We start from the raw sequence: 12,280 nt of genomic DNA, 5'->3' as shown, positions 1-12,280 counted from the left end.
CTCTTCCCCACACTAACTCCATCTGTCAGCCAAGAGCACCGGAACCACAAATTCACCTTCACCTCAAGGAGGAGGCCTGCTCCACCTGCTTTTAAAACTCTTTTTAAAATCTAGCCAGCCCAGACAGACTGGGCTGGAGTCAGACTGGAAAACACTCAGAAGGTCAATCCTTTCAGGTGTACAGATGTCACTCTGGACCCAGGGAAACACGGGTGGAAACTCATCACTGAAAAGAGGATGGCACTCACACCCACCAAGCACCACCACCAGGCTGAAGGCCACCACGATCAGGCAGCTGTTCAATGGGGCTTTGCACCAGCCCATTTTGATTTCAATGCCTAAATTCTTTCTCAGAGTCCATTGCAATGAAAATCATAGAACTAAGCTAAAGGAGAAGCAATGCATTTTTCATCACCCTCTCCAGTTCTGTCCAGGAGAGGAATGACCTGTGACCAAACAGGATTAAGGAGGGGTGCAGCTTCTCCAGAGGTTCTCAGCAGCAGAGCAAGAGTAACTCCACGGAGATTTTGGGTTATTCCCTTGTGCTCTCTCTTTTCCTGGAGATGATCCACATCGACACAGTGTGAATGACTGCATCCCCCTCTGCTGGCTAGCCCTGGACTGGGACCCTGATTTGTCTTTTGGAAGTTGTCCCTTCATCCAAATTACAACGGCCTGTTGGCACTGATGGGGCAGCTCAAACACTGCTGAGGTGTTTATTAAAAAAGAAGCCCAAAATGGGATAACTGCTATTAAATGGTATTTTGGTAACTGTTAACAATAGGTCGGTGTGTAGAAGTAAGCTAAATTCCAAGGAACAACAACTATTGCATTCATTTTATTGACCAACACTACGTATGACCTAACATGGATATTTTACCATTATACTGAGAAAAAAAAGCTGATGTATAAGGTTATAACTCATAGGCCTACGTTGTCTTCCTACGCTGAATCACACTGCAAGAAAGGTTCTGTGTGACCTGAAATATCTCTTGAGATAAATGATAAACACTGTCTTATTGATGAAGCTGACACAAGAACTACTCCTGAAGTGAGTGGAATATTTAAGAATACCTAAAGCAATATACAAAATTAATAACACTGAATATGCTTGTGCAATATCCTACCCATGTCTCCTGCAAAGTACTGCAAGCACAGTTCTTGGAATAAGAATACTATCTTTATTTAAACACTGCCATAATTTTTTCATTTCATTTTTACAGCACCAAGTCATCTCTGACTTTAAATCCAAACTCACTTGCAACCTTGTTTGCAATAAAGTCAGAAGTTAACGTTTCCTTATCCCTTTTCATGAAAGTCAAACTTCTCAGCTTGCCTGTCTGACCCCTTCATTATTTGTGTTAATTATCCATTTACCATATATAGATACTACTCTGCAATGTTGAAAAGATCACAGTGCAGAAATAGTCAGCCCTAGCAAGATGAAAGGCAGTTCAAATAAACACTCTGCTCAAACACAGAAGAAAAATAAAATAAACCTCCTAATGAGTCTGTCATGTCAAAGTGCTAGAGCCATAAAAGGAATGCAGTTTCACCCATCCACTGTATTTAGCTGAAACCTTATCACTAAAAGCATATCATTTAAAGAGCAGTGTCCAGTATATGACTAATACACTGTAGCCCAAGGAGTACATAAAAAATACAGTGCTAATAACTGTGGAAAGAAACAGGTCAGAAAAGTCTATAGAGAGAGCATTGAATGTATGCACAGGGCACCCATGTTCTCCCTCAGCCTAGGATCAGCTCACGCACTCCTGATTTCCAGCCAGCCACGAGTTACCTGCAAGAGCAACCACGCCTGCTGCAGACAGCTTAGAAGGAAAGGGTTTCTCTCACTTACTGTTACCAATAACAAATTCTCATTAGCAGCAGACTGCAGAGTCCTCCTCCCCCCATGAAACCTCAGCCCTAGGGGAGGTCTGTTACACCACCTGTGACCCTGACATCTGAAGAAAATGCATCACTGAGTGGTAAATAGCACAAACCCAAGGAACAGCTGCAAGGATCCTACAACTACCAACACCACTTCAGATGATTCAGTGAAATCAGTCCCCCACCTCAGCTCTTTTTTGCCTCTCAACAGATGTAACTCCTAAATGTAAGCCAATGTACTTCAGAACTCCGCTTCAGTGATGGTTTTCATGAAGGGCACAGTGCTTCTGGGTGAGTCTGAGACCTGAGCAGAAGCAGGGGCAAAGTCTGATTCCTCAGTCCTAAGTGGCATGTTCTCCCTTTTAGCATCCTTCACATGCACGTTCCAAATTCAGCTGCTTCCAGTGCTTGTAAAACAATCCCCAGGGAGCACAAAGGTTTGGATAAACAAGGAGCAATCATAACCCTGTGAGGATTGTGCATGCAAACACATTAAGAGGTTGTGCAAACAGAGATGTGGAACAGGAATATGTATCACCACCAAATCATCAAATATGGGGAGATTAATAAAATGGTAAAACCTACTCCCCTGACAACAACCACTGCACCCACAGGAGGTGGCTGCAAGGAGAAATTTTAGCACAGTGCCCTGACCATTGCTGGAACACAGCTGGAACGGCCTCACCTCTGCAAAAAAACTGATTTTGACAAATTTTGGGTTTGCAGACCCAAAGCCATTTTCTGAGAAAACTTGTGACCAGCACTAAACAGCATATCCACGCTGTTAATTCTGCATAGAAAACTGCACACTTCAGGTAATGAAAACAGGGACAGAGGATTAATTAAATGAAAAGAAAAGAATTATAATAGGCTCTTTTTCTGGACCAACAGCATGGTTGCTGCATTCCAATAAGAGATAGAAAGGAAATTAACTCTCCATCTCATTAGAGAAAACTGGGGCTAAGGAGAGAAAGACAAAGGTAGGAATGTGTATGCTAGTAGCCAGAGGGAGACTGAAGTGGACAAAAACCTTATGAACAAATGCAAAAAATCCATGAGAATTAACATCCCCAGCTGGGACAATCTTTGGGGTAGAGAGGTGAGACAATTCTGGGCTCTGATGTGCCACCTTCCAATGAGGCTCTGAGCCTCCAGCTCAGCCAAGCCACCAAAAGGAGTGGGCTGGGGGCTCACTCCCGTTGCTTCATCACTGGGTTTGTTTTAGACCCTGCAAAAAGGCAACTTCTTACCTTTGATCCACCCCCTGGAGACCTGCTTACTTTAAGAGCTGTTCTCTGTCCCTTTGGCAAAGATGCGCTTCCCTAACCCTAAGAAAGCAATCCCGGTGTCTGCCAGAGCTCTGCTTGAGCAGACTCATTAAGGGAGGCCAAACGAAACTTCCCATGACCCAGTACATTTCAGAGAAAGCACCAGGATCACAGGGCTAAACTAGTTTTTCTTGGCTATTGGATTTATTTTGGCTGTAACAAATATTTTGGCTTCCTTCCCTATCAGTTTGCCAATGAAAACACAGATCCAAGGTTTTCAGGCTCCAGGCTCCTATAGCAATTCTGAAAAATGACAAAGTGAAACACATACCAGCTAATAAAGAGCTATTCATGCTCTAAATACCCTCTTGTGCTGCTCTGCACACACTGTAGCTCGGCTTCTGGAAATGTTGAGCCTGTTTGCCCTAACACTGATCTTGGTGATTTGTTCTGCAGCAAGTCATGCAGATGCTTTCTGTAACAAGCAGCCTCTCTGATTTCTAAGCAGTTTATTATTCTTCTCCCACAAAAACACACTGCCATCCTAGTTTTTCTTACTGTTTGAATTAAGCAGACATCAGGGAACATATCTTACAGAACAGGCTACCAGACAACCTGTTCACACTGGAGACGGCAACCCAGCATCAGTAGGGGTCACCAAAGGTGACAACCTTATTTTTGCATCCTTCTCCATCAACACTGGAATGCTGTTATTGCAATTTAATACTGCAATATTCCCTTCTCAAGGAATCCACTCACATGATTACCCTGCACAGACTGCAACCCCAGGCTTGTGGGGCTGCTGGCAGCAACGCTCCCTCCAAGTGCCCACGAGTGCAGCAAGGAGAGGAACCCCAAAGTGCCCCTCTCCGAACCCTGTCCAAAACCCGGAGATGGAGCTGCATCTTTCCAACAATGGACTGACATACAATACCAGTCCTGTCTGTGGAACTTAGTCAATGACTCCAAAAGTGCTCTATGAATTGATAAACCCACCCACACTGTTGAGCAAAACTGACTTCTGTAGCTAAAGGCAGAAGACGTGGAAAAGATAAAAATATATTTCTATGCACTCCTTTTCCTAAGAGCCTTGAGATCTCATTTATCAGGCTGCCACATGAGTAAAAAGCGAAAAGTATCTCACTCCTTTAAAAACCAGTGGGGAAAAAAGAGTCAGATACTCAGTTAAAGATGTCCCAACACTCAAGGGCAGGAGCGAGGTAGGGTGGAGTATATGAATCTTCTGCTGTGTTCATCATTGTTGGTACATAACTCTCTGCTTTGGTGACAGAGGTACCAACAGGCAAAACTATTTTCTTACCCAGAATCTAAACACCACTCTTGCACTTTCAGACTATGGAGACTCCCAATTTTTACCCTGCAGGATGACCAGACACAGAAAAGGGAATGATACACAGAGATGAGCAAAGGTACAGATTTCTCTGGCTGTATCATCCATAAATTTGACAGCTATTCTATTCTTTCCTTTTCCTCAACCTGGAATCTGAATTTTACACTAAGTAAAGGTCTGCAAAGACTGGGGCTCCTCTGTGAGCAGCAGAAGGCTGAGCTGACAGAGTTCTGCCAGGGGTAATTCTCAACTACCACTCAAGGTGTTTTATGGAAACCACAGTGCTTCTTAGAATTTACTTTCCTCACTTTCAGAGCAAAACTACAGCCACAAATTTAAATAGAATTCACAGTCCAGAGGAAAGGCAGTAACTGTTACTACAATAAACATTACAAAATCCAGGTGTAAGTTGATTTATATGAGGAAAACACAAGGTGCTTTAGTGATTTGAAGCACTATTAATGCAGCAACAGCTACTGGTGTTTTATCTGAAACAGAATTTTACAGTGGTTTTTGCATCAGCTACTTTACTATATGCTTCCCTAATGAAGCATTAAAAAGAAGGTGTCAGACTTTTCAGAAAGTGTGAAAATATCCAAATATTCATAACAGACAGAATTAATGGAGGCTTCCAGGTGGTGTAACTGAACTGGTTAAGCAGCAGTTGGATTCAGAAAAGAGACATTATATCTTTCAAAAAAGCCAATGCCACCAGAAATGTCACTAATAACAAAAAATTACGAAAAAAAGCAAAGTATGCAAGATGGCCAGACAGGACTGCCACCAAAAAAAACCAAAACAAACCTACAAACAAACAAAAACCAAACAAAACCAAAAATAAAAAACACCCCCCACCAAACCATTTAAATCTCAAATATAATTTTTAACATCAATCCAGTGCTAATGTACTTGAACTAAGAAAAAATTACTTTTACAGTAGTAGCTGAAAGTAGACTAACTGAGTACTGACTTTGGAGCAAAGAACAAATGCTTCTTCCACTCAAGGCAGAGATAAAATGCTAACGTAAAGCCTTGTTAATAACTGTCTATCACTTCATATTTCTGCATGCTGACTTGTTCTCTACATGTTTTTTTAGCACATATCACTATTTTACCTAACACAGAGATGCAAATTCATTTCCTTCCAGTGAACTGGCCCCTCAAAGTTCAGGCAGCAGCAGAGTTCGGCCAAGTACAAAACGTGCCTCACTCCCTCCATCTCGTGGGCATGAACGAAGGTTGCAACCACTGTGAGTCTTGATTTAATCACATGTGAGAATGTCTTCGTGTTTAGGGATATTTTCTTAACGTGCACTTAAAAACTTCAATTTTGTTTGAATCCCTCTGTGATAATGAGTCGTCTCTCCAAAGGCCTATTGAAATTGATGCCTTAAGTTTTAGCTTTCATGTTTTTCAGATTCTGTGCTGTTCAGGGGTGCAGTTCTGAGCCTCATATTAAGTGCTGTTGAGCTCTCTTCACAGAAAAGGGACACAAAACAAATCCTCTTCCTGCTGCACACCAAGGACAACTTTCAGCCCCAAAAGCACAAACAGTGGTGGGCTGGAGGGAGGAACAAGAAGGATGGGACCTCACAACCTGGAGCTGGAATTGGACAATTAAACCCCAATATGCAAATGGACCAAAACTTATAAAAGTGTGAGACCTTGTGATCGGTCAGCCACTTTGTGACCATTTTGTGACTATTTTGGGTCCACCTTAGGTGTAGTCCTGGCCAGGCTCTTGTCCTGCCCAAGGTGTATCTTAGAGGCCTTTTAATAAATACCTACTTTATTCTCCAGCTCTGTGCAGTCTCTGTTTCAGGTCAGCCTGAATGAGTAGAACGTCTTCGGCGCCGGCCTTTATTTCTCGAAATAACCACAGAGACACAAGCCGAGAGAGAGAGGAGAGAACCGCGCGCGGCGAGGCGCTGACTCACCCGCTGGTGATGTCGTCGGCCCTGATGTTCTTGCCCAGCACGTCGCCGTCGCTCATGTAGCCGGCGGCGTCCATGGCGATGCCCTCGAGGTCCACGTCGTCGCCGGCCTTGTCAGCGATGTCCACGTGGCAGACGCCGCTGCCGCGTGCGGCCAGCTGCCGGCGCAGCGGCGCCGGGTACAGGTAGCGGCCGGCGCCTGGCTCGGCGCTGACGAAGCGGCTGGCGTTGGCCCGCGGCGGGTACCCGTTGCCCAGCGAGGGCGCGTCGCCCGCCTGCAGCCGCGGGCTGGACTGGCCCAGCCGCCAGGACAGCGGCGTCGGCCGCCCCGCCAGGCTGAGGATGCTGCGGCCGCTGATCTCGGTGGTGACGTTGGTGTCGAACGTGGTCTCCAGGGTGCTTGAGAGGAGAGATGAGATCGCCTTAGGGTGACACTATTTGGCCTCAGGTGGAGGCAAAATGACTCCAAATTCAAAATCAGAAAATTATCATTAATGAATCGCCGTCAAAACGGAATTCCGTTTGACACTACATTCTATCGTGATTTAACAAGGCTCTAATACAAGCTGTATTTTCATGATGTGTTCATGAATGCAGACAGTAAAAGGGAATACGTAAGAAAAATAATACTTCAGCAGGTTGTGCCCAGCACCAAGATGGAAGCTATTTCTACACCACAGAGAGAATTAAAGGAAAAAAAGTAAGAAGAGCCAAAAAAAATCTTTTTAAAATATATTTTGCATATTAACAAATCACTAATGAACTATGAATTGCTCTGAAGATGTTCAAACTGAATTAAAAAAAAACAATGCATTACTTATATATTCATGAGTTATGTATACCTTTAAAAATATTGGTAATATTTTTATATAGAACCCTAAAAATGGTCATGAGTTTTCTGGTGATATGTACAGATTGCAAGACTACACCCTGAATACTCATAGCTGAGTTGCAACTGATTTATTTGCAGCTAATCCATAGCTTCAGACTCTCTTACCCACACAAACTCCTCTTTTCCTTTCCTGCTCAACTAAGTGCCACCTCTTTTAATTTATTGTGGATATTAGTAAAAATAAACAGCATTGTACCATTCCCAATGTTACATATAAGCAAAGACCTTTGTATTCTCTGGTTATAGTAATTAAACCATGAAGGGATGTCACATTAACTGAAACTTGCAAAGAAAAATAGCTTTGGGAGTTCATTTTTGCAAGCTCTGCTTCAGTTTTAGATACAAAGCCAAAACACAAAGAGCTCCCCCAATAAACTCATTTAGGGCTGGGGTACATAAGGCCCCAAGCATTAGGCTGGACCCCAACCTCATCAGGGGCCAAACAGCTTCTTCTCTCAAACTTCCTGTTCAACACTGAAAAGATCTAACTCACATAAGGCTTAAATGCAATAGAAATCTTTGCTTATTTACAGCATATTTTAAATATTGCTGAAGATTTCCAAATGCTGCTTCACAAAGAAGAAGCAGTTACATTCAGGGGATGACTAACAATATTAGAAAATTTTGTTTGTCCAAAGTTTGGTCAGGAATTTAGGTTATGCACTTGACAGTGTGGGTCAAGCACAGTTCACCTCTTATTTACACAAAATATTACACACAGGGGGAGAGAGGTGTAATGCACTGAAGTTACTCAACAGTAAGAAGAAACGTTTTAAACTGTAACTTCTATTCAAACACCACCTCACTCATTCAACAAGAAGTGATTATCCTTGACCTCTGAGTCAATACAAACTCCATCCCATCAATTCCTCATCATGCCCTCTCAAAAACCAGCCAGCGTTATTCAAACTCTGTGCATTAAAGACAAAAACTACAAGATCGGTATCTCCCATTGCCAGTGTTAATCATTTTTTCTAAGGATGCAACCCAGGGGGGTGTAAGAGATGTAAAGAGTGGTCTCCATCTACCTGTGGGTGACCTGGGTTCCCCGCAGACTGGACATGGTTTCCTCCAGGTTCTGCCGAAGGTCAGCGATGTTCTTCACGGTTCGCAACCGCCGCGTCTCCGGATCCTCTCCTGCAGGGACAAGGAGCCATGAGTAAGGCCCAGGTAGGGAACAGCACAGAACTGAGCTGCTACCTATGCCCGAATCTGATTCAAATGCACTTTTTTCCTGACTTTCCAAGCTGGTCAGGACTGAGATTCCGTTCCCCTCGGCAGGCACCTGCCATCATCACATCCCGACTGAGACGAGCTCTGCGGGGTTACCCTCATTGCACAGGCTGCCTTTGAGGTGTTGCTGTACTGTCATTTCCCATAGTAAACAGTTTAAATTCTGGTTAACTTTCAACCTCATTAGAATATATACTTCATCAGTACCACCCTTTCCATCTCATATATCGACAGAGTTAACATTAACTTGACACAAGCAATTTCTCCAGTGCTGTGTTTTCACTAGATCTTCTTCATCCCACAATAACAGCTTTCCATAAACTAAACCATGCTGACTGGGTGGGTGCTCCATGCTGAGTGATGTTTCAGGTAAAATAACAAAAGGTTTTGCTTGTCAACATCACAACACAGTTACTGTTCCTAAAACGTGCTACATGACGTCAAGTTGAGGGATGACTTAGTTTTGATGGCACTTAGAAATTCTGTTCTTTAAATACTTTGTTCTAATACATATCCATGTCGTGCTGTTTAAAAGAAGAGTTTATGTACACAAAAAACAAAGTCTTCCTACTGCCTCAGCATAATTTCATTTTATCAAATTAATAATTTAATTAGTGCTTAGCATGATTTATTTACATGCTCTCAGCTGTCATTTCAGAAATGCTTTGGTTGCTACCTCAGCTGAGCTTTATAGAGTTAAATCCTCTAACAGGCTGAAGATAAGTGAATTTCTAGTAGTGCCAGCATATTCTTTGTAAGCTGAAAGCTGCAACACAAAACCTCCAAAGAACTGTCACAAAGCTTCTGTGGGGCACAGAAGGAAGTGATTTCATTCTAAAGGGTTTACAACTCATGACTAAAGAAAATACTACAGCGAATGTAAAACATTTCGCATTTTGTATCAGCCTTCTCTGCACAAATTCATGCATTTCTGAGCTGCCAGGATGCTGAGCACTCACCTATATATTACCCACATCAGAAGTGAGAAGATCCAGTTTAAAAAAACCTGCTGTTGGAACTTTCTACACTCTCTGCTTTAAATTTCATGTTTCTAAAAGATGCCGGGTTGGTGGCACAGAAAAACCCACTCACACGCTGTTGCCTACAAAGCAGCAGTGCTACAAACTACTGACGAAAGTGCTTAGTGCCCATGTGAAGATTTTTCTTTTAATCAGTCTCTGCTCTCTGGGAAATCATCTCCCTGAGTTACAATTCACTTAAGCCAGAGGGTCAAACAATTACAGTCTGGCTGGACTGGAAACATCCACCTAGCAACACTGATTACTTTAGCCAGCGGGTCTCTGGGACAGAAAACATTTTCTATACTCGTGGATCAACAAATTTTTGTAGTAAAAAACATAAAATATTTATAGGCCTTTAGCTTAAAAAAGGTCACAGTGCTCTTTTACAGATCATTTCTCTCATAGATGTGAAGGCAAATGGTAGGTAGCTTCTTAGGAAAACACACAGGAGACAAACTGAACGAATTTCTTCTGAGATCACTCTTATGCCTAAATTGATAGCAAATTTTCACTTAAATTACATTCCAGTGCTTGGATCGTAGCTATATTTAAAAGTCAGATATTGGATAGTTGGCCCCTAGAGCTTAGTTCTGAAATCACTTAGCTCCTCATGAGCAGGCAGCATCCTTAAACAATTCTGCTTCCATTTCTCCCTACCTATGCTCTCTTTTGTTTGGTATGTGCTTTTAAATTAACAGCATTAATAGCTGCTATGCAGGGAGAGAAGATAGCTGTGCCTTATTGCTTCTAATTCATTTGGTCTGAGGGACTATTTTGTTTATTTTGCTCTGTTTCCCCCAAGGCCCCTTCGTGGATGCTGCTGCCTGGTCTGGCTGTGCACAGCTGAGCTTTGCATCTCCCTTGTTTGAGGCTGTCAGCTGTCTTCCGCCTCTGGATCCCAAAACTTACATATTCTAGTTGAGTAACAGCCTGTACTCACATAACATCTGTCAGGAAAGACTGAAGGCTTTTTGTGATCTAGAAACACTCCTCAGTTTGCAGGCTGAAATGCACCCAGCCCGGCCAACAGGATGATTAAGAGGTAATGCTGAAAAAGTTTAAGCAGCTGGATACCATGTTTCTTTCTCATATTTAAATAAGAACCCAAAAATGTTCTCAAGGATTTCACCCCTTGTGCCTTTTATCTGCCTTTAAAGTACTTAATGTATAAACTGTATATGCACCATGTAAATATGTATAAATTGTACACACAGATATGTTCACTTAGGCACTCCTGCAGCCCTTTTCCTCCCCAGTGACTCTGCCTCTCACCTACAGCACTCAGGTATAAAGGCAGCACTGATAGAATATGCAAGTTAGCATGAAACTAAACCTCACTGTGAAACTTTTAGCCACATCACTTTTCCAAGGAGGGTGTTTGGTTTCAAATCCCCACATTAAACTGGGGGACACCAAGACTAAGTGGATGGAAAAAACCTGAGATTATTCTACAGATGAGATATCCTGCAGTAGCACACAGTAAGGAAAGCCATAAGTACTGCTGAAATGGAGGGGATCAGACTGTGACTTTAAAAACACATTTTAGAGCACATTAGTAGAATCTAGTGGATTCTAACAGAGTGTGGTTGCTGAAAATCACTTTGTTATACTGATAAGCTTAAATTTTTTTTGCTGTTTTATACTTCTTACAGTAGCAGGATTTCTAAATAAATATACCAAGTACTTTCTAATTTAGACTCCTCATTTTCTAGCCACAACCAGTTTCAGCTTCTGCAGGCTGGACACAATAGAGTGCAGTTGGATTTTGCTGCCCCATTGCTGCAAAGGCTATTTCTCAAATTGATCAGATACTGAGATTCCTCCAAACCAAAACATCAAGGAAATGAACACGGTCTCTTCTGTAAGCTCCAAAATGAAGTATTCAAAACTGAAAAATGCGTATGAAATGCTTGGGAATACTTAGGATCCTTATAGTAGTTTAATCCTAAAAAATGCTGCACATCTCCAAGGAAAACATTAAGCGGGCAAAATTCCTGGTGATTTTGAGAAATTTGGGGAGCACAACTGTGCTGAACTTAAGCATCTACATTTCAAATTATTGACACCCGGTTTTCATTGCTGAAGAGCTGAAAGAAATACAGTTATTAAGAACTACAGCATTAGGAATAAAATCAGCTTGCTCTGGCCCATTCTCATTTAACCAGACCGCAGTCAGTAACAGGTCATGCTGCAAGACTCACCTGAGAGGTCCTCGAGGGCAGGCTGGGCAGTTTTGACATAAAGAGCAGAATCCATGCTGACCCCTCCTGTGCTGGCCTCGGCTGTCACGTTCCCTTCATTGTCTGTCTGGGATCTGGAAAGCAAAACAAAACAGGGATGTGCAGCCACTCTCCATCCACAGTGTCTCCAGCATAACACTGGACGAGTGCACCTGCCATCAGCCACTCTGTCCCGCTCCCCAGAACAGACCAGCAGACTGATTTTACATAATTCATTAGTCCCATGTTGAATTATCTCCTAGAAATGGAAACAAGCACTCAGCTGTAAAAAATAAAAAATTCATAGTCGAAGATAGGCTTCACAGCTCATCAGACGGGGGAGGTCTTAAAACGCTTGGATTTCCAGATATGTTTTAATAATCAGTAATATCAGTTGTTGTGGCTAATCTGATCTTCTCCAATAAAGTCTGTACTGCGCACAGATAAAGCAGGGAGCATGCGATGCGC

At 42.6% G+C, this 12,280-nt stretch overlaps 1 protein-coding gene across 2 annotated transcripts in view; it reads right to left on the bottom strand.

The window, feature by feature from the left end:
* NAV2 (neuron navigator 2) overlaps positions 1–12,280 on the bottom strand; it is a 371,525-nt gene that overhangs the window by 87,086 nt on the left and 272,159 nt on the right. For both annotated transcript variants that reach the window (XM_040066269.2, XM_058420870.1), the window contains 3 exons: positions 11,795–11,907; positions 8,367–8,475; positions 6,450–6,845 (listed from right to left, as the gene is read on the bottom strand). In XM_040066269.2, the coding sequence (XP_039922203.1) occupies positions 6,450–6,845; positions 8,367–8,475; positions 11,795–11,907 (618 nt within the window). The remainder of the gene's footprint in view (positions 1–6,449; positions 6,846–8,366; positions 8,476–11,794; positions 11,908–12,280) is intronic.

The sequence above is a fragment of the Hirundo rustica genome, chromosome 6, assembly GCF_015227805.2.
Source record: "Hirundo rustica isolate bHirRus1 chromosome 6, bHirRus1.pri.v3, whole genome shotgun sequence".
NCBI lineage: Eukaryota > Metazoa > Chordata > Aves > Passeriformes > Hirundinidae > Hirundo > Hirundo rustica.
This window is presented reverse-complemented; position numbering and strand designations above follow the sequence as displayed.